Source organism: Cricetulus griseus, assembly GCF_003668045.3.
Source record: "Cricetulus griseus strain 17A/GY chromosome 1 unlocalized genomic scaffold, alternate assembly CriGri-PICRH-1.0 chr1_1, whole genome shotgun sequence".
In the NCBI taxonomy this organism is placed as follows: domain Eukaryota; kingdom Metazoa; phylum Chordata; class Mammalia; order Rodentia; family Cricetidae; genus Cricetulus; species Cricetulus griseus.
Window position 1 is genome coordinate 112,635,969 of NW_023276807.1, and position 26,373 is coordinate 112,662,341.

General features: G+C 42.8%; 1 protein-coding gene across 2 annotated transcripts in view; it reads right to left on the reverse strand.

Moving 5' to 3' along the window:
- Window positions 1-288: 288 nt before the first annotated feature.
- Prom1 (prominin 1) overlaps window positions 289-26,373 on the reverse strand; it is a 95,178-nt gene continuing 69,093 nt past the window's right edge. For both annotated transcript variants that reach the window (XM_035452750.1, XM_035452749.1), the window contains 12 exons: window positions 21,380-21,503; window positions 19,500-19,603; window positions 14,128-14,212; window positions 12,344-12,490; window positions 11,719-11,790; window positions 10,463-10,555; window positions 8,614-8,667; window positions 5,307-5,387; window positions 5,109-5,177; window positions 3,792-3,884; window positions 620-735; window positions 289-325 (listed from right to left, as the gene is read on the reverse strand). In XM_035452750.1, the coding sequence (XP_035308641.1) occupies window positions 289-325; window positions 620-735; window positions 3,792-3,884; window positions 5,109-5,177; window positions 5,307-5,387; window positions 8,614-8,667; window positions 10,463-10,555; window positions 11,719-11,790; window positions 12,344-12,490; window positions 14,128-14,212; window positions 19,500-19,603; window positions 21,380-21,503 (1,075 nt within the window). The remainder of the gene's footprint in view (window positions 326-619; window positions 736-3,791; window positions 3,885-5,108; window positions 5,178-5,306; window positions 5,388-8,613; window positions 8,668-10,462; window positions 10,556-11,718; window positions 11,791-12,343; window positions 12,491-14,127; window positions 14,213-19,499; window positions 19,604-21,379; window positions 21,504-26,373) is intronic.

Sequence of the window (26,373 nt, forward strand, 5' to 3'; positions counted from 1 at the left end):
TCTGTGAAGATAGTTTTTTTTTTTAAAAAGGCTTACTTTTTCATGGGCACAGTTTCAACACTATAAAATATAAAAAAGGGGAGACAGGGTTATTTACTTGTTTTATCACTATTAAGGCCATGATTTACCCCACCCCCACCCCATAGTGTTTTCACTGAGGTATGTGCTGACAATTAAAATTACAGAGATAATGAGAGAAGATGAGAAGTGAAAAGGAAGCATGCATGTTCAGTGGACACAAAGCAAAGGGCAGGCGGCAGAGCCAGGGAAAAGCAGTAACAACAGTTATCATAAAGTGAAATGCCATGTTCCCGAGACAGACGAGCTGAAACAGAAGAACACTGGTTAAGAAAGCTGAGATTAAAGAAGAAGAAAATGACAGAATCATAAGATTGGTTACAAAAAACAATAAAGAAGAAGAAAACAGAATCATAAGATTGGCTATAAACAAACAAGAACAAGACCACCACCACCACCACCACCACAAATAACAAAACCAGTGGAAAAGGGACAATTTAGTACTTATGCAGAAGTCAAGTTTGTTCTCAACTGGTCTTTGGTAGCTCTCCGAGGACAGTGCTGCATAGAAATGTTGGCTCTCAAGAAACCCCATACTCACTCATCATATACGTCCTCTGAATCCATCCTGCGATAGTACTTGGCCAACTTGACAGCGATGATTAGAGCAGGAAGCAAGAGCACTGTGGCTTTTCCTATGCCGAACCAGAACAAATTCTGGGGATTAAAACAACAACAATCAGGAGACTTAAATGTTTGGGGATAGATAATAGGAAAGAACATTTGGTGGGGGAAAATTCTTTTTGCAATATTTAAAGGTTTTATTTTGTTCTCAAAATCAATTGTGAACCAAGCAGGAACCAGCCATCACAGAGAGGGCAACGTGTTATTGTAACAGAATTAATCTCTCTGAAGGAAAAGCAGATCCTAGGATCATGTTTATTTTGTAAAAGAGGAACAGAAGCATCTGGTGGTAAAACTAAGATTTGGTCTAAAACAGTCAAAAAGCACCTAATCACACACCACCTGGTGTATCTTTGTTAGACTGTCTAACTAACACAGCTGCCAGCCAGTAGGCACAAGTTCCAGTGCCTCCCATATAGTTCAATGTAAATATGGCTAGTTGACTTTTCTGATCTTTTCTGTGTCTGAATAGTTAAGACATTGCCATCTTCATCCCACAACAGTACAGCCAAGAGAACATAAGTGGCGTTCAGCATATACCAGCGCTCCCCAAAATGTACCATCTCTAACCCCTGCAGCAGACTGACCACAGACTAAATTTAAGCATGCTTTCTCAAAAAGAAGTGTTGATATAAAAAATTGTTGCCAATATTTATAAAACAGATCTCACACTTAATCCTGGATTATGCCTTCTTGAAAATGGCAGTGGGAGTGAGGGGGTGAGGTGGGAACTAGAGAAGGCCCAAATGAAACTAAAGATATATGAAAAAGCTACAAGAAAACCTAATATTCTGTCATTCACATTTAAATTTAAAAAAATGTGAGAGTTTGAATGGAAGTGCCCTGCATGAGTAGATAAAGATACCCTCAAAACCTGTAAAGTTAGTAATAAAATTCCAAAGTCAGGGCTGGGCTACCTCCTTGTGAGATGGTCAGAGAGACTCCTGAGACCTTCAAAACAGCACAAGCAATTGCCATTGATGTTGGGTGCAAACCAGATTCAATCATTATCACTGCAGACACCACATACTCTGGTTATAGAACACAGAGAAATCAGGTTGGAACTGGACTAGAACTTAACCCTCATAGTGCCAGAAGAGACTCTGTGCACTGCTGTGGGAGAATTGTCCTCAGTAGACTTACTTCAGCTGTGGCTTCTGTGTGCAGCACTATCTGCAGACCAGGGGAGATGTACTCATAGGTGCAACAGTGGCAATTCTGTGATGGGATAACCAACCTATTATTTCTAGCTGGATTTGAAGCCTGCTTCACAAGAGATAATCCATATCTAGAACTGGAGACTTAGTCAAAGCCTGTGCCTTTGACTAAGTTGTAGGCCCTTATGAGGAAGCTATTGCTGTAACTGTGCTAAATTGACATGATATGCTCATAAAATTACCTTCCAAATAATTACATTGTTGCTCAGGGGTTGGTGCCACTGTCAGTTTTGGTCAGAGAACCTCTTTTTGCAGTGAACAATGGTAACTAAAGATGGTTATAATTGGTCAAAATCACAATATGACTTTTGAATGTCTGACACTAAATGCTGCATCTATATCACCCCCACCAAAGCTCATGAAATGTCAGAGGAAGGTGTATAAAGATTGGTGTTGGGTGCTATGGAATACTGCTTTCCATGCATGACATGTCTGTGACAGTCTTGAACAAAGAACAGCTGTGGTTCCTTGCACAGGACCTGCACAAGTCTGGGCCCATCAACATCTTGTTACAGAGAGGGTAGGGCTCACGAAGCCCAGGCCTCCCTGGGAATTTATATGCAGGCAAAAAAAATTTCTTTGGTGTTATACCACCGGTAAGGGTACCCCCACTCCTCTAAACAACCCTTCAACCATGTTCCTGTAAATGAACCCTAATGAAAACCATTAGATCAAGAGAAACTGGTTATGAAAAGGAAGGTGATCAGGTGGCGGTGGCACATGCCCTTTGATCCCAGCATTCAGGAGGCAGAGGCAGAGGCAGAGGCAGAGGCAGAGGCAGAGGCAGAGAGGCAGAGAGGCAGAGAGGCAGAGAGGCAGAGAGAGAGGCAGAGAGGCAGAGAGGCAGAGAGGCAGAGAGGCAGAGAGGCAGAGAGGCAGAGAGGCAGAGAGAGAGGCAGAGAGGCAGAGAGGCAGAGAGGCAGAGAGGCAGAGAGGCAGAGAGGCAGAGAGGCAGAGAGAGAGGCAGAGAGGCAGAGAGGCAGAGAGGCAGAGAGGCAGAGAGGCAGAGAGGCAGAGAGGCAGAGAGAGAGGCAGAGAGGCAGAGAGGCAGAGAGGCAGAGAGGCAGAGAGAGGGGGGTCAGAGAAGAGAGGGGGACCAGAGAGAGAGGGGGGCAGAGGAGAGAGAGAGGGGCAGAGGAGAGAGAGGGGGCAGAGGAGAGAGAGGGGGCAGAGGAGAGAGAGAGGGGCAGAGGAGAGAGAGGGGGGCAGAGGAGAGAGGGAGAGGCAGAGGAGAAAGAGAGAGGCAGAGAGAGAGGCAGAGAGAGAGAGGCAGAGAGAGAGAGAGGCAGAGAGAGAGGCAGAGAGAGAGGTAGAGAGAGAGAGGCTGAGAGAGAGGCAGAGAGAGGGAGGCAGAGAGAGGCAGAGAGAGGGAGGCAGAGAGAGGCAGAGAGAGGCAGAGAGAGGGAGGCAGAGAGAGGCAGAGAGAGGGAGGCAGAGAGAGGCAGAGAGAGAGAGGCAGAGAGGCAGAGAGAGAGAGGCAGAGAGAGAGAGGCAGAGAGAGGAGAGGCAGAGGAGAGGCAGAGAGGCAGAGGCAGAGGCAGGTGGACTTCTGTGAGTTTGAGGCCAGCCTGATCTACAAAGTGAGTTCCAGGACAGACTCCAAAGCTACACAGAGAAACCCTGTCTCAAAAAAGCAAACCATAAATAAATAAAAGATAAGGAAGGTGGTCAGAGTGATGGGTAAGGGACAAAGGGCGGTAACAGTGGCACCTCTCTGGCCTCTATCTTCAGAAAAGGAATAGTGTTGTCATAAAGCTGTAAAACTCTCTGAACAAGGTTGAAAATGTAGACCACTTCTAATAACACAATATGGGGGTGGGGGAGAGAACACAATTACTTAATATATCTCTTTGTGATATATGAAATTCTTACCAGAGGGTCAGCACCATAGCCACACAGAACACCATTAACAGCAGAGTCCATTGCGGTGACCAAGGGTTTGCAGGATGTCATCTTCTCTGTGATCTGTGGGATGGAAAACACAGGCAAACATTCACTGAGCCAGTCTCACAAAACTTCATGCCTAAAGATGTGCCCCCTGGCTGTATTGACAAGAGCATCCAGAGGTGTGCATCACAAGAGTGTCCCAGAAGCCATGAAGCTGAGAGCTGAAGAGCACTGAGGAGTTCTACAGCTAGTACAAATCCACACATTTATAGGGAGACACTTAGTCCCCATGAGCTGCGGTTCGCTTCTTTGTTGCCTGGAATATGAAGACCCATCCTGCAGAACTGCTTGGGGAATGGAGATGTGCCCAGCCTAGTGCTGCACTGTTCTGTTATCTGGCAAAGGATTAGGCACCAAATGAAAGAAGCCATATTGCAAAGGTGAGCCAAGAGGTGAGGGGACTGGGGAGGGGTGTTCTCCCTCATGGGAAGGCTGCCCCATATAGGTCCTGTCTCCCCTTATCCAAATCCTCTTGAAGCAGGCATGTATAAAGAAATCTTGGCAATATAGGACTCCACTTGGCCTGAGTTATACACTTAGCCACTAACCATGCACCTAGCCACCGAGACCCCCCACTGCACCAAACTGAGCTGTACACACACCCCACCCCAAACAGCAGCAGTGTGTCACTTGACCAAAACAACCTTTCTGTAAACTCCGTGTTCATTCAAAAATATCCTGGAACATACCCCGGGACTTGAAGGAGTGCTGGAGAAATGCTGATTTGGGGTGTATTCACAATACAACAAACTGTGTCCTCTGAGTGAACATCTAGGGAAAACCCCTACTTCTTACACCTATGCATACTTGGGCATATTTATGATTAAAGTCAGACACACCATGGGAAAGGACAAGTGAAGTGAATGAAGACCTTAAGCCTTCAGTTAAAACAAAAACCACCCCCTCACTACCCCTAGCAACTAACTCTGCCTTCTGGACTCCATACAAGGAAGCCTTAACCAGCTCATCTTGTGCAGCCTACCTCAGATGGCCTGCTGCTTCCTTGCAGCATCTGTTTTGTACTTGCACTGTACCTTTAAATAAAATCCTAGCTATTTTGCTGATCGCTTCCTTAGTTCCTCATACAAGACGTGGAAGAGCTGGAACATCAGGTCCAGACAGACACTTTCATTTATCTCCAACTAAAATCACAGGATTCTAATATCCTCCAGATTTTATACTAGAAAATGACTCTTGTGAGAGGTGGCACCCTTTACGTTCATAAAAGACAAAGCTACTTACGGCGTACAAGACCCAATTCAGGTAATGTTCAAAGTAGCCTACTATTGTTCCTCCAAACTTCGTTGTTTCCTAGAAAGAAATCAAAGATTGAGGCTATTATTAAAATAACTAGAACATACTTAATGGGTATAGTTACTTCATCCTGGAATACTCACACAGCACTTCATCTACATCCTTGCTTAAGAAGATAAAACTTACTTCAATAATGATGGAAGAAATGTTATTGGTGAGGAAATTCTGAGCAGAATCCAAAGATTCAATGATCTTGTTCACTTTCTCCTGGAAAACACAATAATTGGAAGGGGAACCATGGACTTAATTAGACAATTTGCAAATCAGTTAGAGTCCTAGGGAGGCTGATTCCAGGATCCCCGTTCCCTTTGCTCAGAATCTTCAGGCCCTGGATGCCCCTCTGTAAAATGGAGTGGTACTGTCATATAACCCATCTGCTTGGGTACATTGGTATCTAGTACAATGCCCTGCTATGTCAGTAGCTAACATACAAAACTCTCTGTATTAATAATAACAAAACCAAGGTTCTTTAGATGTTTGTTATAGACATTAAAAATTCCTGCCTCCTTACCTTAAATACCCTCCCCTGATAACGAGATTGATGACTAACTTATATGCCATCCTATAGCCTTCATCCAGCAGCTGGTGGAAGTAGAAGCAGACACCCACAGCTAAACACTGAACTGAACTGCAATCCAGTTGCAGAGAAGGAGGAGTGATGAGCAAAGTGGACAAGACCAGGCTGGTGAAACCCACAGATACAGCTGACCTGAACAAGTGGGAGCTCTTGGTCCCCAGACTTATAGCTGGGAAACCAGCATGGAACTGATCCAGACCCATGAATGTGGGTGTCAGTGAGGAGGCCTCAGAAATCTATGGGGCCTCTTGTAGTAGATCAGTACTTATCCCTAGCATAAGAATGGCCTTTGAGAGCCCATTTCACATAGAGGGATACTCCCTCAGCCTAGATACATGGGGGAGGGCCTAGGCCCTATCCCAAAGGATATGACAGACTCTGAAGATCTCCCATGGAAGGCCTCACTCTCCCTGGGGAGCAGAAATGGTATGGGATAGGTAGGGTATTAGTGGGGGGCAGGGGAGGAGGGAAGGGAGAAGGAACTGGGATTGACATGTAAAACAATCTTGTTTCTAATTTAAATTAAAAAATGGAGGAAGAAAAAAAACTACTGCCTCCCCAAATATTTTCTTCCTTCCTTTTCTTTATTGGTATGGGTATGGGTATGGAGCCCTTGGCCTGTGTTTTCTAGACAAGTATTTTACTACCGAGCTGAATCCTGAGGCCTTCTACTCAATATATAACTGTTTGAACACATCCACAGACACGGAACTCTCGTTGATGGACAGCTGTCTGGTGACTATGGCCTATAACATCAAGACCTGACTCAGCCCTCTGAGGATGGGAGGAGGAGATGAACGTTCTTGATGGGAATCATTGGCTGCTTTCGAATTCACATGGCTGAAAGGAGGACACTGTTGAGCTCCCTGCGGAGGAGACAACTGACTTCCTTCGAGGTGGCCAAGCTAGCTAGTTTTTTCCTTCTAAAAATATCTAAAGCCGAAACTTGTTGCACCAAGACCCAGTCACTGAAAACCCAAGTAATAGCTTGTTACAAATGGAGAAAAGGTTCCTTTTGCACAGAGGTCTGGGGGAACGAGGCTGGGCAGGTGTATCAGAAAACAGTTCTGTCTACTTCTCATATCCTAGGCTGGGCCCCAGTGGGGGCAACATTAGCATGCAGGTCTCATCCTGGATGTGCAGACGGAGCCAGAAAAGATCATGAGCTCAACAGTAGTCTCCAGATTCCCTTAGCATGGGACACACATGCATGACATGGCACTGGGATCAGGGACACAGGCATGGCCCTGGAGCAGAGCAGATATTCACAGGGACTGTGTCACAATATTTGGCTCCCTTTTTAAATTGTGGGCTTACACCCCAAAGCTCATATGAGCAGTCCTTCCAGTTCAACAAAGATTCTTCTTTCTTATGAATCTGCTGCAGTTGTGTGTACAAGATGAACACAGCACAGCCTCGGGGCTCTGTTGCTGTTCCAGAGCACGTCTTGTGGTGGAGTGATGAACCTTTCAAGGTAACTGGTGCCTTTCCTGGCATAGCTTGCCAGGGTTATTAGGATGGTATATGGTCAGCCCTCTAATCTAGGAGTTTTGAATCTGGGATTCAATTAGCCTGTTTTGTTGTTTTGGTTTTTTTGAGACAGGGTTTCTCTGTGTAGCCTTAGTTATCCTGGAACTTGCTCTGTAAACCAGGCTGGTCTTGAACTCTGAGATCTGCCTACCTCTGCCTCTGGAGTGGTGTAATTAAAGGCATGTGCCACCATCACCTGGCTCAATTAACCTTTTGTGGTAAGTAAGGGAGAGGTTTACTGAATGTGTAAAGATTTTTCTGATCATTAGCCCCTAAATAAAACAGGACAACAGCTAGTTGAATCATGTTTCTATTGCATTAAGTGTTGTAAATAATCTAGAAATGGTTTTGGTACACCAGAAGGTATATCTACGTTAGGCACACATACTGTGCAACTGATGTAAGGAACTTGAGTATTGATGGGGTGTCTTGGAAGCCATCCCCCACCACACACACACTGAGGCAGAACTGTACTTCTCTACCTCATGATGATAACAATGGTTGTTGAAATAAGTGGCTTATTTCAACTGACAGAATGTAAGACAAGTGGCTGTATTCTGAGCATTGGCTTTAGGGCAACCTGTGCTCTTGCTTATGTCCTAAGCATTTGTCATTCTGTTATTGTTTGATAACTGAGATGATGCCCCCTCAAAGTCACAAACAGTAAATCTGTCTGGGGTATCACCTCACAGTGGAGTAAATGAGAATGGCCTCCATAGGTTCATATATTTGAAAACATGATCTCTAGCTGATGGAACAGTTTGCAAGGATTAGGAGGTGGGGACTTGTTGGAAGAAATGTGGTGGGAGATTTCAAAGCCCATGCCCATACTCAGTTAGTGCTCTCTCTCTCTGTGTCCTCCCTCCCTCCCTTCCTTCTTCTTCCTATGCATACCTGTGGATCAGATGTAAGCTCTAATCCACTGCTCCAACATGCATGCCTGCCTACTGCCACGCTCCCCTGCAGCTTCAACAAGAGTCTGCTCTTCCAGGCTGGGTCTTTTAAAGAGTGGGCAACAGAAAAGCCCGTGACCTGCCTAACAGTGATGGTGAGCATGCGTGGTTAACAGTGATGAGACTACCAGTGATACACAGCACCATCTTTACGAAAGCATTTATGCTGAAGCTCACCTCCTACACAGCAAGACCCAGACTTGAAAATTGCATCAAGAGAAGCACTCGGGAGAAGGGAAAACCAAGTGTGTCCCCCGAAAATACTCTGAACAACTCCTTTTATCTTAAACTACTTATGAAAAACAATTCCTCTGGAATTGTAGGTATGATGTTTAATAACAAAATCTCATGAAAAGAAAATCAAAACCCTTACCGGCAACTTCTCGCTTGTGTGCTTAAGAGTCCGGACACTTTCTTTTAAAGTATTCTGGTGGGGAAAAGAAAAAAAAATCAAAATTTGTATCCAAAGCATCAAGAACACAGGCCTTATCTCAGCACCTCTCCCAACACAAACATCAAATCTGACCACACAGTGAATTGGCGGCATTCTAAAAAGTACAACAGACATGAGCAACAATATGGATCTTATACCCCATTGGTGGATAAGAAAACCCATAAAAGAAAAGCAGTATCCTATTCAAAGACTCTAAGGGCAGCACATCACACACACAGCATACAAGAACGCCTTCAAAATGGGTTTAGTCAGTGGAAAAAGCATTATTAAAACAGAGCCTGCCTATCAAGTGTGGTTTACATGAATGGTTTAGCTTAAGGTTGCAAACTTTATCTGTAAAAGGCCACACTAGTTCATGTTTTAGGGGCCATATTCTATTCTTCTCTCTCTTTTTTTGTATTTTGTTTTGTTCTTTGAGACGCGGTTTCTCTGTACAGCCTGGGATGCCCTGGAACTCACAGAGAATTCAACTGCCTCTGCCTTTAGAGTGCTAAGATTAAAGGTATGTGACACCATCTCCTGGCACCATATTCTATTCTTATGGCTAAGAGGGGCCATAGTTTTCTAATAAGCTGTAATGGCTGTGTCCCACTTTTTTTTTTAACTGGCAACAGGCTGGATCAGGTCAGGCTGTGGTTGATAAGGGCCAGTTTTCCAGCCCCTTGTTTATATGATAGATCTGTGGCCAGGCTGTTCTAGGTCAGAAGAGACAAGGGTGTGCTGTCTACTTGAAGAAAAGCATAGATGGAAAATGCAAACAACAGCAATAAGTGTGCTTACTATGTCAACAAGCTTGTTCTAGGTGGTGCATAAAGACAGAGAATTGTAAGAAGTCAGTACACAACGTATATGAATCCAATGGGAGAACCCTGTGGAACTCTAGCAAACCAGAAAGTAAGAAGGAGCATACAGAGAGACAACCAGAATGAAAACTAGATTCAGAAGTTTCTATGTTGGAGAGGATGGACTTTAGTATATCTTCAAACCTGAGCCGCTGAATAGGGACCCACTTTCCACACAGTTCTCCCTTTTACAGCCACAAACAGGCCCAGGAGCGAGCATAACATTGTTTCCCCTGGTTTCTGATTCTCCAAGTTCAGAAGTCATCCATTTCTATGGACCAAGTGATAGACAACCCCAATGTCCCACCATTCTCTTTGCTTCTATTATTTGAAACTTTATTGTTTGATGAGGACACTGGTAAGTCACTATGTTTTAGAGGGACAAAGAGGGATTTGAAACCAGATCTGTGTGATTCCAAACTACAAACTACCCCTGTTACATTAAAAGCAAGGAACAGAAAATGGGGGGTAGAAAAGAGGAGAAAGAGAGCAACAGACATGGAGGGAGCCAACAGAGCTGAAGGAAATAGAGGTATTTACCCTCACCTTCACATATTTCTAAGCAGAGTGTGGAGAAAAAGAATTAGAGAATATGTTAACATGGCCCCAGAGCACAATCACACTGCCTGGGAGGCCCCTTAGCAGAAGTGCAAGCTATAGCAAGGTGCTGGAGACAGGTGTGGTGCGCACCTCACTGCTCACACTTTTATGGAAGGAACAGAGGGGAGCACAGTGAAGGAAGGCAAAAGGTTGTGGTTTTTAAAGCCCAACTCCATATCTGAGGCTGAGGCTGAGGCTGAGGCTGAGAGGTTACGCCCTCCATTAGACAAATGTGTGTCTTTGGGCTATCTGCAAGTTAACTAGATAACTAGATGGCTAGATTTTGCTCAGGCCACCATGAAATGCCACAGGTTGTTGACAGTTACCAGTGATTGCTGCAAAGGAAGGACTTGCTGCTGGTGAATGATTCTAATTTCCTGTGCATCTGTGTTCAAGGCCTGTTTCAACTTTCCATCAGGCTACAAGGAAAAGAAGACAAAAGGATCAATACCATCCTTCTGGACCACAAAAATACTCTTTAACCATAAAGGACACCAGAAGATGATACATGACCACAGGGTCCCCTCTTAGACAATTATGACATGGGTAGGCATTGGGCTGGCTTGCACACAGCCTCTAGACAAAGTGCTTCAAACTACAGAGCCATAGGCTCGTCAACACCTCACACTCAAAAGCACTTCCTAAACACCAGATGCTGTGGTTCCTTTTACTCTGCCCCCAAATGATATAGCTAGTCAATTTCCTTGTTTTACAGTTGAGAAAAACAAAGGCTCAACTGAAGATTGTTCAAGTTAATTCACACTTAAATGATGGTTACTATATGGACTATAACAATCATGTAAGTCAGATATAATTACTGCCTCCATTTTTATAGATGGGGAAAATAAGGCACAGGTGCATGAAATACCCGGCTTAGGCTACTAACATTAGGAAGAGACTGAATCAGGACTTAAACCTGGATCTTCTCTGGAGCCCAGTTTCCTTGTCACCACAGTTTGCTATTTCTTAGATGAGACCATTCCGGCTGTGCAGAAGAGCCGATGGTGGGCAAGTCTATGGGCTATGATGGTGCCTCTGCTCAGTCTTATATGCCTACTGCTGACGATGAAAGGCACAACTCAGTTAATACTCCTTCAGACTGTAAGGAAAATGTGTGTGTGCAAATGTATGTGTGCATGCCTGTGTGTATGAGTGCACACATGTGTCTGTATCTGTGTACACGTATATGTGTATGTCTGCATGTGTATGTTTGTCTGCATGCTGTGTATTCATTTGTGTATTCACATGTGTATATGTCTGTGTGTCCCCACGTGTGCATCTCTCTCTTGTGTAGGATCGTATGTATATCTGTGTATATGTATGTGTGTGTGCATGCATGCATGTGTGCATGCATTTGAAGTGGAGGTGTTGATTTGTGAAAGCCAATGCAGAGGTAAAGCTGTTTATTTAGCCTTCTGAACCACAAAGGGACAGCTGCCAATGGGGCCTCTAATGCATTAGTGAAGTGCTGTGAGACAAGATCAAGCAATGGCGACAAGGACCTCTTTGTGGCTTCCTAAACAATGATGTCAATATTTGCCTTTTCAACTATGATAGAATTGAACAAGACTATTGAACTTACCAACTGGTTTGCCTTTGCTTCCAGAGAAGAGGCAAATGCCAGCAGATCCACTTTGGTAGGAGATTTCTCAGTCTACCAAAAAGGGAATGAAAAAAAAAAAAAAACATGTTACAGACATGGGCTTTTGAAATAAGAACACCATCAAAAAGCAGCATGTTGAGCATGGTGCCACAGCCATCAAGCAACAAAATAAGGCTAGAAACTCCTACACAGGTTACAACATTAGCATTTATATTTATATGTATTATTTTTACTCACCCATAAAATATGCTACTAATACGTACTATAACATTTATAGATTTTAAAAACATGCTCAGTGGAAGAATCTAGAAATGAAACTCACAAAGTGTATGTTGCTACTTATATGAATTATACAGAATATAGCATAGCTGGGTGGCTGCCAGGAATTCGGGACTGGGAAACAATAGCTTATGGTAGAGTGTTTCCTGTGGGTGATGAAAACATGCTGGGACTGGAAGTGCTAACTATAAATATACTAAATACCATTAAATTGCTGACCTTTAAAACACCGACCTTTATGCTATGGGAATCCAGTGTTATGATAAACAAAAGCACAATACTCTAATTTCTCCCCAAAGACCATACATGTGTATCTTGCTCATACCTCCTTCAAGTACATGGAATAATTGATTGCATCTATCCCAGAATGTGCAAAGTCATGCAGGCTTTTCCTTCCTGTTTTGTCCAACAGTTCAATGCCATCAATATTCACATTCAGGTTTTTCAACTCATTCATCATTTTTTTGGTATACTGTGTGAAACAAAAGCATACTTTTATCTTCCAAGAAGGCCACACACTCAATGTCTTCAAGAGGAATGAGACTACACTGGATTGAAAGAGATGCACATATTTTTATTTTAATTACTTCCCTCTCTGCCTCCAAAAGTATTCTCTCTGGAGGTGGAATTTAAAGTGAAGTAAGATTGCATCTCCAATGGTGAAGACCTCGGAGGGAAGAGGCTGAGTTGTAAGAGAGGGTCTCATGAACTCCATCGGAAGACCAGACCGAGGGGATTCAGCAGAAGTGGACTGTAGAGAAGAAATGATGTCTAAGCATCTACTCTTGACAAATGAGGCTAAGAGGAGAGTAGGCTGGCTTTCCAGGGAGGGGACCAGCAAGTACGAGTGTAGTAGGAAAAGCATGGGAGATATCTTCTGGGAGACAATGATCCTGGGAATGTGGTTGCTGATATTGGGTTGTCCTAACAGCCAATAATTAGTTTCCATCATCATACAGTGCCTGTCTATCATTTCAAACTGTTACATAACACAGTGCTGGGGCACCATAGTATGATGGACAAAGGAGTACAAGAAATCTGCTTAGGACTTGGTTATAAGATGATGTTTTGTTTATGGGAATATTTAGGGAACATGCTAGATACAAAATTCATGTAAACCTTTCAAACAAAAGATCTTCACATTGGAAAGCTGTAGAGTCATCATGTTTCCCTTGTTTTCTCTAATTACCTTCCATGATGGCAAAGTGAGCAAGATGTGGCCCAGGACCTTCTCCCTAGGTCTTGTTTGAGATCAGTCTCCTCATTATGGAAGCTAAGAAGGCCAAAGAAGGCCTCCTAGCAGGGAGACTGAGGGCATATAAGCTAATCGCTCTCTAGACCTGGCACAGAAAATATTGCTCTTTCTTCTGTTCTGTGTGCTCTCGGATGGTCTTTCCTTGTCATCTCAAGACATGACAAGGGTATGGGTTGGACCACAGCTAAGATGGGCATTCTTCTACTTTTGATTCTATCCTTTCTGCTTCTTGCCACAGGTAGGTAGGGTTCACATAACCCATTCAGGAGTTCTGGGGTGGCAGTGCTTAAGTTGTAAGGAATGAGGACAGGGCTACAATAGTTCTTTATGCCTGATTCCCAAGACTGGGACCTGACAGAATAGAGAAATTGGTCTTGAAGGATCAACATCCCTGGGAAGTGAGTAGGCTTGTTCTTGTAGAGCATGTTCACTAGATGAAATTAATGGTTTCCCTGAGAAGTTTTTTATGGGAGACCTTTTTGGAGGTTCTTGCATAGTCTATTGGAAAAATTCAAAGTGTGAAAAGAGAAAGACAATTGGTTGTGGGGTGAGAAGGTGTTTTGAGATTAACAGATAAAAGTGAAGGTTGCAAACAGCTTGCAGAATGAGTAGATCCTAAGCAGGAACAAGGGAGAAAGTCTTAGCCCACATCTTGCTCATTTGGTATTAAGGAAGGCCATTAGAGGAACTAAGGGGGGCATGATGGCTCAACAGCTTTCCAATGTGAAGCACTTTCATTAGACAGATACATTTTATCTTTTATGGACTTCATATCAGTCTGAACCAAAAGGAAGGAATGCACTTGTGTCTAGTAGTAAACAAGGTCAAGTTTATGACTGGTTCTAACAACTCACCTTCTCAATGTTGAAATTCTCACTGATGTTGAAAACATTATCAAGATGAAAGGTAGCATATACACCCCGACCTCCTTTGCAATCCCTATGAGAAGGAGCAGAGAAACATGGCCAGATTAGCACATGGAAATCTCTCACCTTCACGAAGGACGAGGAGAAAGGTTAGTTACCCATCAGGCTAGTAAGACTATTTCTCTACCTGGCAAAGGTCATGATGGGAAATGATTACAGTGTCAGTTACTTCAGGGTTAGAAGGAAGGGAATATCACACACTATTTAGAAACTTACTCTAAAAGATGAACTGAAGGCAAAGAAAATAATTTTTCTTTGAATGCTATTAAACAACAGAGAGCCCTCAGGAATGAGATCAGGCCCTTTTATGCGTCTTGTCAGGTGACCCAGAATTTGAAGTACTGAAGCAAGACCTCCAGAAGTCACCAGGTACTTTCATGCCTGTGCCTGTGTGACTGTTGAACATCAGAAGACATTTACTGAAGAAGGTGGAAAGATCCAAAGGGGATCATGAATGTGACCAGGTCTTCCATACAAGAGGGAACATTGTAAGGAAGAAGGGAAAAGATGCTGACAGCTTGGATGTTTCCTCAGCCAACTCACTACCAAGGAGAAGGCAAATGAAAGAAAAGTTTTTAAAAATGAGGGGTTCATTATACTCAAGAAAGGACTTGGCTCTGCCTGCCGCCTGCCGCCGCCTGCTGCCTGAGGTGAGTCTGGTCTCTCCTCTGGCTCCAACTCCCCCCCTTAAACCCTTCCTCCTCCTTCTTGCCTTTTCCTCAACAAGAGTAGACCTGCCCAGCCAGGGGGAGCCCATCCTGAGTCTGGACACACATCATCCTTGTCCCTGCTCCACTCTCTGCCTTCTGCCTGTTGCTTGAGGTGAGTCTGGGAGCTGCTCTGCCCCCAACTTCCCCCATCACCCCCCTCCTTCTTCCTGAGCCTGCCCCTCAACAGGAGTGGACCTGCCTAGACCACCAGGAGTCTGGACACACTTCACTCTTGGTCCCCCCTCCGCCCTCTGCCCTTTGCTTGAGGAGACTAAAAGAGAGGGGGAAACGTCACCTGCACCCACTGGAAGAAGGGATGGGAAGACGACAGAATAAGAATACATTCAACAACAGAAAGACCAATATGACACCACCAGAATCTAGGGACTCCACACCAACAAGAACTGAGAAGCCCAATGCAGAGGACAAAGAAGAGATGGACCTTAAAAATTATCTTATGAAGATGATAAGACCATTAAATAGGAAACAAGAAAATCCCTTAAAGAAATAGAAGAAAAACCAAGCAAAAATTACATGAAATGGAAGAAAAGAGAAACCAAAAAATTCAAGAAATAAATAAATCTTTTTAGGAATCTAAAGAAAGACAAGAAAAATCAGCCAAACAAGTGAAGGAAACAATTCAAACAATCCACAGTTTGAAAGCAGAATTAGAAACAATGAAGAAAACACTGAATGAGGGGGTGCTGGAAATAGAAATGCTGGGTAAATGTTCGGGAACCACTGATGTAAGTATAACCAATAGAATCCAAGAGATGGAAGAGAGAATCTCAGGTGATAAAGACTCACTAGAGGATGTATAGTCATCTACCAAAGAAAATCTCAAGTCCAACAAGTCCCTAACATAAAACATCCAGGAAATATGGGAAAAGACCAAATTTAAGAATAATAGGTATAGAAGAAGGTGAAGAAATTCAGATCAAAGGTACAGAAAACATATTCAACAAAATAATAGAAGAAAACTTCCCCAACTTAAAGAAGGATATGCCTATGAAAGTACAAGAAACTTACAGAGCACCAACTAGATTGTACCACAAAAAGAAGTCCCCTCGCCACATAATAATCGAAACACCAAACTTACAGAATAAAGAAAAAATATTAAGAACAGCAAAAGAAAAAGGCCAAGTAACATAAAGTCAGAACTATCCGAATTACACCCGACTTCTCAATGGAAACTTTGAAAGCCAGAAGATCATGGATAGAAGTTCTACAAACGCTAAGGGAACATGGATGGCAGCCCAGACTACTGTATCCAGCAAAGCTTTCAAACACTATAGATGGAGAAAACAAGATATTCCATGACAAAACCAGATTTAAACAATACATATCCACAAATCCAGCCCCACAGAAATTACTAGAAGGAAAACTCCAACCCAACAAAGATAACTACTTCTCAAAAAACCATAGGCAGTAGATAATCCCACTTTACCAAACACCAAAATAAAAAAGGGGGAAATCCACACATAATAATACCACCACCAACAAATCCAAAACAAACAAGAATCAACAATCAATGGTCATTAATATCCCTCAATGTCAATGGTCTTAACTTGCCTATAAAAAGATACAGGCTAGCAGAATGGATGGGAAGACAGAATCCATCCTTCTGCTGCATACAAGAAACACATCTCAACTTCAAAGACAGATAGTACCTCAGAGTAAAGGGTTGGGAAAAGATTTTCTAATCAAATGGACCCAAGTAACAAGCTGGTGTAGCAATCCTAATACCTAACAAATTAGACTTCAAACTAAAATCAATCAAAAGAGATGAAGAAGGGTACTTCATACTCATCACAGGAAAACTCCATCAAGATAAAGTCTCAATCCTGAACATATATGCCCCAAATATGAAGGCACCCACATTAGTAAAAGAAACATTACTAAAGCTCAAATCACACATAAAACCTCACACACTTATAGTAGGAGACTTCAACACCCCGCTCTCACCACTAGATAGGACCACCAGACAGAAACTTAACAAAGAAAGAAAAGAACTAACGGAAGTTATGACCCAATTGGGATTAACAGACATTTATGAAACATTCCATCTAAACACAAAAGAATATACCTTCTTTTCAGCACCACATGGAACCTTCTCTAAAATTGACCGCATACTGGGCAATGTAGCAAACCTACACATACAAAAAATTGGAATAATTTCCTGTATCTTATCAGACTGCCATGTTTTAAAGTTAGAATTCAACAACACAAATTGTAGAAACCCTACAAACTCATGGAAATTGAATAATTCGCAATTGCACCATTCCAGGGTCAAGGAAGAAATGAAAAAAAAAAAAAGAAATTAAAGATTTCCTAGAATTTAATGAGAATTAAGACACAACATACCCAAACCTATGGGACACTTTGAAAGCAGTGCCAAGAGGAAAGTTCATAGCACTAAGTGCCCACATGAAGAAACTGGAGAATAGACACATTAGCGAATTAACAGCGCAACTAAAAGCTCTAGAATAAATAGAAGCATCTCCCCCTGGAGGAGTAGATGACAGGAAATAATCAAACTGAGGGATGAAATCAATAAAGTAGAAACTAGGAAAACATTACAAAGACTCAATGAAACAAAGTTGGTTCTTCGAGAAAGTCAACAAGATAGACAAACCTTTATCCAAACTAACCAAAAGGCAGAGAGATCATGCTAATTAACAAAATCAGAAATGAAAAGGGGGACATAACAATGGACATTGAGGAAATCCAGAGAATCATCAGGTCATACTTTGAAAACCTGTATTCCACAAAATTTGAAAATTTGAAGGAAATGGACAATTTTCTGAATAGATATCACTTACCAAAATTAAGAACAGATAAGCAGTTTAAACAGACATATAGCCTCTAATGAAATAGAAGTAGTCATCAAAAGTCTACCAGCCAAAAAAAGCCCAGGGCCAGATGGTTTCAGTGCAGAATACTACCAGAAATTCAAACAAGAGCTAATACCAGTACTCCAAGTTATTCCACACAATAGAAGCAGAAGGGACATTGCCAAACTCTTTTTAGGAGGCTACAATCACTTTGATACCCAAGCCACATAAAGATACAACTAAAAAAGAAAACTACAGAACAATATCCCTCATGAACATTGATGCAAAACAATTAAACAAAATACTGGCAAATCAAATCCAAAAACACATCAGAGAAATCATCCACAATGATCAAGTTGGCATCATCCCAGGAATGCAGGAATGAACCATACTATTGGAATCCACTTGTGGAAAGAGAGGAGGAATGAGCAAAGGAGCCAAGATGGTGCTGGAGAAACCCGCAGAAACAGTTGACCTGACCCACTGATAGCATGGAGACCCTTTATGACTATAAAGCTGGGGAAACAGCATTGGACCAAACCAAGCCCTCTGAATGTGGGTGCCAGCTAGGAGGTCAAGACCGTCTATGGCACCTTTAACAGTGGAGCCAGTCTTTATCCCCAGAGCACAAATGGACTTTGGGAGCCCATTCCCTATGGAGGGATACTATTGCAGCCCAGATACAGCAAGGAGGGCCTAGACCCTCCCTGAAATGATCTGACAGACTTTGAAGGTCCCCCATGGAGGGCCTGTTGGGGGGATTGGTGGGGAACATGGGAGGATGGGAGGGCAAGGGAATGGGGGGATGGGGGGATGGATATGTAAATATGAATAGTAATTAAAGAATTAAAGAAAGGGCTTGAAGATTTAAGGTTGTAAAAGGGTTAGAGAAATCTGTGTATCATTTAGTATCCTAGGGATGTTAACAGTGTAAGTCAGGATGTTTTACCAATGTTCTTACATGTCAGGGGTTGAAAATGCATGTCAAAGAACAATCATAGAATACTGTTTTATCATGTTCTTAGAGTGTGTCAAGCACATACGTCTTACCAGCTATAATAACTTCAAGGGGAAATTCCTATTGTTTTTTTTTTTTAAGATTTTATTTATTTATTATGTATACAGTTTTCTGCCGGCATGACAGCAGAGGGCACCAGATCTCATTCAAGGTGGTTGTGAGCCACCATGTGGTTGCCGAGAATTGAACTCAGGACCTCTGGAAGAACGGTGGTCAGTGCTCTTAACCGCTGAGCCATCTCTCCAGCCCTGAGACTCCTATTGTTATGCACCATACTAAATGGAAGGAAATTGAATTGTCTGACACCACAGGAATAAGACTAGTTCCAGGTGATCTGACTGCACATTGCACAGGCTAGCCCTAAAGCTGTCTTAATATTGGATCTCAAGTAATCTGACTTCACAATGCACAGGCTGCCTCACTATTGTGGTGTCTGTGATATGTGCCCCTCTCTGAGTTCTTAAAGGATTTTGCTAATGCATCTTATTGTTAACTTTGTTGGGGAATCTTAGGGAATACCTAGATGGAGGACTGAGAAATCAATGAGACTAGGTCACCAAGGCTTGAAAATGAAACATTTGGGAGAGGTGTCTTTTTATATGACATTTGCTGAGACTAGAAAACAGCTTGGCTCTGAAATTAATTGCAACTCCTTACCATTAAATTAAACAAAAAAACACTGATTCTTATCAACAACACAATTTTCAGGAGGAAAATGTCTACTGCAAGGATTAATACCTGTAAACTTGTTCAAATGTCAGGTTAATGTTTGAGTTCTGGAGTATCAAGCCAGAGAGAAAGAATTGCCATTCTTCTTTTATCAAGTAGGGAGTGTCCAAAACCTGGAACACAAAAGTTGTTTTAAAGACAGTTGTACACAAACTCATACAATAAAAAGTACAGTTAGACTTTTGAGATATTTTATGTTGTGATATTTCTTATTCATTTTAAACCCAAGTCAGAAAACAATAGCACAATTCTAATAAATGGGTTGAGCACTGAATTGCATCAATCAGAACAATTGAAATTGTGTTTTTAGAGCAACTTGAACTTATTAAATATATTAGAGTAAGAATAACTAGACTACTAGGTTTAGAGGAATTAAGAGAAAGTCATAAAGCAATAGACTCAGTCTCTTAGGACAAAGTAAACTAAAACTCATTTTCCAGTCGGGTGTGATGGCACATGGACTTAACCCCGTATTCTGGAGGCAAATACAGGAAGATCACTGTGAGTTTCATGACAGCCAGGGCTACCTTGTGAGACCCTGTCTTAAGAACAAAACAGAGAAAATAAACCCTTACTTTTCAACTCTCCCACACAAGTGAAAGAGATGTATATCTGCATGTGGCTAGGCATGTTCTGTCCACGCACAAGTGCAGCATTTCCCTTCTAGACTTCTCAGGGCCAAAAATGTTGCAGATTTAGAATTTTTTTTCTGATTTTAAAATATTCACACACATATAAAGAGACATCTAAGGGATGGAACCCAAGACCAACATGAAGTTCACCTATGCTTAATTATTTTCCTATACACATAACTTGAAGGTAATGTTCTACCACTGTTTTCTTAGGAAACTGAATAGAGATGATGTGATCCATTGATGCTCTCAATTTAGTAACACTTGACTAATAATAGCTGAAGCTATAATTGGTTACATGTGCAGTCATCACTTGTTTTTATAACAGGTGCCAGGTGGAAAACATACACACAATAAAAGAGGGAAGTAGAGATGCATTCCAAACGTCGGGCTCTGAGGCTGGAAAGATGGCTCTGTGGGTAAAGTGTTTGTTGTGCAGGCATGAAGACCCGAGTTCAGATCCTAGCACCCATGTAAAGAATGACTGTGGGATGATGGGTGGTGGTAGCTCAACCTTTAGTCCCAGCACTCGGGAGGCAGAGGCAGGTGGATCTCTGAGTTCAAGACCAGCCTGGTCTACAAGAGCTAGTTCCAGGACAGCCTCCAAAGCCACAGAGAAACCTGTCTCAACACCCCCATCTGCAAAACAAACAAACAAACAACAACAACAAAAGGAATGACTGTAGGTGTGGAACCTCAGGACCAGACGGCAGAGGAGGGCAGATCCTAGAGGCTCACTGGCCAGCTTGTGTAGCCAACTAATGAGCTGGAGATTTGGTGAGAAACCCTGTCTCAAAAAGTGGAATAGAAAAAGACATCTGACATTGACCTCTGGCCTCCATACATGCAAACACAATACAACACACACACACACACACACACACACACACACACACACACACACACACACACACACACACCCTACAAATTAAAATCTACAGAAAAATACTAGGAAGCCACCTAGAAGCCAGCCGTGTGAACCAAACCTCTATATTAATGAAGAAAGTGAAAGTATTGTCTGAGTCCTTGAGTCTTTGTGAGTTGGTTTTGGGGAAAGCAAACATGAGATCCAATTCTTTGCCTCCTCAGTATCTACCAGGATAAGACTACTACCTACAGTGTGCTATTACAAGCAGAATTTCAACTTGTTGAATGAGAACAAACTACCTATAGTTTTTCACTTGATGCAACCCTCAAAATACAGTGAGGCCCAAGCGTTTGCCCAACCCTCCCTCATAAGAAGAAAACCGTATTTACCTGTAATAATTTCTTGTTTGCATAAGGCTCACAGAGCAATTTTTCCACATTTGCACCAATGACAAAAGTAAGAACCACAAGGATCATCAATATCCAGCAGAAAAGGAAGCTGAATCCAACCCCACTGGAAAAAAACAAACAGCATGAGTTGCCAGTTCTCACTAATTTTGCCTACTCATCAAATGTAGATCTGCAAACTTCAGTGCTTTGTGGGTAAAAATGAATTGACATTCCACCGTGAAGAGAGGCAGTTTACCACTGGGATCATGGCAAAAGCTTATAGAACCCTTACAATAATAGTGTCAGGCCTATCTGTGGTTGTGCATGGTCCAGAGTTTTGATTCCAGGATCAGCTGAAAATCAATTCTTCCTACAAGATGTAGATAGCAGAGAGATACTAAGTAGGAAGTGTGCCTGTGGAGATCCATACTGTCAACCTGACAGGCTTTAGAATCACTTAGGAGATAAGCCTCTAGGCACACCAGTAAGATAGTGTCTTAGTCTGCTCTCCATTGCTGTGATAAAACACCATGGTCAAGGCAATTTACAGAATGTTTTATTTGGTTTGTAGTTCCAGAGGCATACAGTTTGTCATAATGGAGAAGCATGGCAGCAGGCAGCAGCCCAATGACTGGATCAAAAGCTGAGGGCTTTCATTCTGAACCATAAACAAGAAGCAGAGAGAGTGCACTGGGAATGGTACGAAGCTTTTGAAACCTCAAAACCCACCCCCAGTGACATACTTCCTCCAGCAAGGATACAACTCCTAAACCTACCAAACGGCTCTACCAACTAGGGACCAGGTATTCAAATTGGGGCCTGTGTCTATCTTAAGTGTAGGTAGCACCATTCCATGGGCTGAGATCAGAAAGAGAAAACTGATCAGAAAGCGAAAACAAACCAAGCACTCGCATTCTTGACTTCCTGCTTCCTTCCTTCAGCTCCTGCTGCCATGACTTCCTCACCATGATGTGTATCCTCAAAATGCCAAAATACACCCTTCCTCACTTCAAGAGCTTATCAAGTACTGTGTTGCAGCAGTGAATAAAGTAACTCACACAGTACCATTGAGGTTCTGAAAGGGACCAGTGTGGCTCTGTCTCCACAGGGGTAGCAAAAAAATGCCGTAAAGAGCATAGTGGCTGGGAGCTAGGACATCCAGAAAGGAAAAAACACAAGGGGCTAAAGCACAGGAGGAAAACAACCAGTTTCTTTCTTCAGAAAAACACTTTTGGCATAATATGATGGATGAGTTAGGTGTCAACATTGTGCGACACCACTGTGGATGTCCATGACAATATTATTGTTGATGGAGAGAAGTTAGTGGATGAATGAAATATAACATGGAAGGCGATGTTATGTAAGAGGCAGAGGGAAGAGGGACTCAAGGGAGGGAGGTGGCAGGGACACTGATGCTCTGTGCAAGGAGTGAAGATGAAATGGACCTTGGTCATGTTACCAGTGATATGCTGCATTGTGACGATGTAGCAGAGTTCAATGAGTTTGGAGCTCATGCCTGGGATTAGAGGAGACATTAGCAATCAGCAGCTTAGAAATGGCCCTTTAACCACGGGGATGAATTGAAGAGACAAACAGCCTGGGGTTGGCCTGGAGGACTCCAACCTTTGAAGAATGGGTGGTAGAAAGAAAGTCAGTGATAAAAAGCATGGCAGAGAGCCCAAAAAGTAGGTAGAAAACCATGTAGGTGTGAGGTTGTCAACTGGGAGTAAGGACTTTACACTGGGAGGAGACACTTGCAGAGAAGGGAGTGCTCAATTTTGCAAACACTGTTGTCTCCACTGTCCTGAAGAGCAGAAGAGGAATGATGGGCTAAAAAAGTAAATTGGAGTGGGCCTGGAAGCTACCGGGAGATGGGAGATGAAAAAACAGGAAGCAATGCAGACAGTGAAGCTAAGAGGGCTGGTGCATGGAGAAGAGTGCTGGAAGGACAGTGTTGGTGGACATTCTTTCTGCCTAAGAGGACGAAAGGATGGAGTAGTTGCTAGCCTCTGTTTTCCCAATATGTGTACATGTATCAGTGGTGTGGACAGGTGTGTACACATAGATCAGTGGCATGGACAGGTGTGCACACATAAATCAGTGGTGTGGACAGGTGTGGATACATAGATTAGTGGTATGGACAGGTGTGTGCACATAGATTAGTGGCATGGACAGTTGTATACACATAGATCAGTGGCCTGGACATAGGCGAACGGTAAAAACACACTGATGTGTATTCAAAGGCTCAGGGGAGAGGGGGGCCAGAAGGAAAAAGATGATGAAGAGGAACAAGGACCAAAAGGGAAAACAAAAGCAAAAATGCCCTTACAAAGAAGGGCCAGTAATGTAGCTCAGCAGTAGAGCACTTGGCTAGCAATTGTGAAGACCTAGGTTTAACCCTAGTAACAACAAAGAAAACAAAGATGGAGAAAAGGAATATGTAACAAAAATTCCAGTGGTCAGAAATATCCAGAACACCAGTTTTCTAACCCTGATCTGTATGGAATATTAATGCATGCCTAATTTTGTGAGCCCTATTTCATCTTGGAAACTTTTTCTAGAAACCTACAGCAGTCAATGTAGTGCCGACCTGTCCACCTGCGGCTGCACATTCAGACCTTACCACCTCAACACAAACTACAGAAGCACAGCCCTGCTCATGCAGGGTCTTCGAAGCTTGCTCTCCTTTCTCCTCAGTACTGTCCAAGTTGGGAGTCACTAGACAAAGGACCTGATAGTGTCTCTATGGCCTTTGCTAGAGTCTGGTGAACTTTGGAAATGGCCCTCAGCCATGCAGACATACTACTACATGATATCTGTGGCTCTCTTGGATTTAACTTTCCTGAAGTCTACAGTAATGATCTGGACACTATTTTCAAGGGGTGAAGGGGGACATTTTATAATGGGCTTCAAACAAACAAACATACATACATACAAACAAACAAACAAAAGCTTGTTGCCACTGCTGGGTGTCCTAATCTCCTAGGAAGTCTCACATTCTATGCTGTATGTTCATCATTGTATCCCACGAAGTCCCTACCATGCTCTGGGAACCCTCAGAAGACATTGAAAGGACCTCTAGGTATTCATGAAGAGCTGTTTGGGCCATCCAGTTTTTGAAAGAGACCACACTGATGAATGGACAGGGCCACTATGTTCACAAGCATGTGGGGATGTGGTTGCAACAGAACTGGATGTAGGCTTTGCAGTTTGAAAGTGGAAGCTGCAGCCTTCTCATGGGTATGAGGTGAACTGCACTGGGATCCAACCTTCCCTTTGCAACTGCCCAGTAGTCTACCAGATGTGTCAAGGAGTAGAAATGTCTGTAAGCACAGAAAGAGTATCAGCAAGCAGTCAAGCCTGCCATGTGCAGAGAGGGAGTTCAATGGTAAAGAAAAATAGGCATCTGCATCTGTGGCATACCTGGAATGGATCTGATGGCATCTAACATGTTTAGCATTTCTCTAGCCTCCATCCCAAATGTTTCCATGAGCCTTTGTCTCTGAAAAGAGTCTGAACAGAAGTAGCTTGTAGCCTCCATCAACCTGTGGATGGATTCCTTGCTTGCTTTCTTGCTTGTTTGAAGCTAGACATCAGATTGTTGTCGTTGTTGTTGTATCCATAAACATTTCTTTTTTAACAATCTTATGAACAGAATAACTTTCCATAGTAGTTTGCTTCCCCAACAAGCAGTGAAACTGATGGAATATATACGCCACCAAAATGTTTGTCAAACAACCAGTTACCTGGGTTGTGAAAGTCTTAATATCAAACCAATCTACTTGTATCTGTGTTTATTTGAAAAAGGCAAATTAAATATATTTTCCTTGCTGATTTTTTCTTTGCTGTTGGAGATCTCTCCCTCCCTCCCTCCCTCCCTCCCTCCTCCTCCCTCCTCCCTCCCTCCCTCCCTCCCTCCCTCCCTCCCTCTCTCCCTTCCTCCCTTCCTTCTCCCCTTCTTCCCTCCCTCCATTTAGGTTGTTTCCAGAGCTTTGCACATGCTAGGCAAGGGCTCTTCCTTTAAGTCACTTCCCCAGTCGTGGAGTAGAAAGTTTTAAATCTGTGTGTGATCAAATAGGCATCCATGTGGAGCACTTTCTCAGATCCTGTAAGTCCCTAGGTTATTCATTTAAGGCTATTTTTAGACACGTCTACATTAATATTAATAAAGGTAAATGATACTAGAGCCTTATGGGGAAAGCACTTAGACACACAGATCACAAGAAGTCTGAGTATGATAGTGACTCCATGTTTAAAGAGGGAGACTAATGCAGGGCTTCTGCTCTCCAGTCTTCCTTCCCATAGCAGTGAGGGTAAAAGCATATGGCTGATGGTTTGGTTCTCCATCTCCCAAAGGAGAAGTTTCTAACCCCTACTTCCCCTCGAGCCCCTAGCATATGTATATACTAGCACTATTTTCAATAAGAAAACTCGAAGGCCACCTAATCTTCTTGGTGGCATATTCATTGCCACTGCACCTGTATCCCAGTTTAAGGTTCTGGTGCCATCATTGTGCACACTGCTCTTGCCTGCTAAGCTTTGCCTCAATATCCTAGAGTAAAGATTCCCCATATATGTGAACTTGTATATGGATGTCTTCAAAGCAGGGACTGTCATTCCCACCTACCACCAGTGGTTCCCCACTGACAGATACCTACTGTTGTCCCTAATTCAGGCTACTTGTCTAAATATCAAGCAAGGGTGCTCAGTTGGCGAATCTTGCTTTAAATCAAGTTTCTGGAGTTTAAGTTAGCAGTACTGCTAGCAGTAGATAAATGGTGTCTCTGCTTCTCATGAGTGAGCAAATGAGTGAATGAATGATGATAATGAAAGAATAGGTATTAAGCAATTTTGAAATGATTTCCATGACAGCTGGTTTAAAAAAAGAGCCCACCATATGCAAGCAATGTGAACTCAGAGACTTGAAATGTGAGAACAAGAGGCTCCAGGCTCCATAATACCATATCCAGTACCACCACCTCCTCACATTTCTA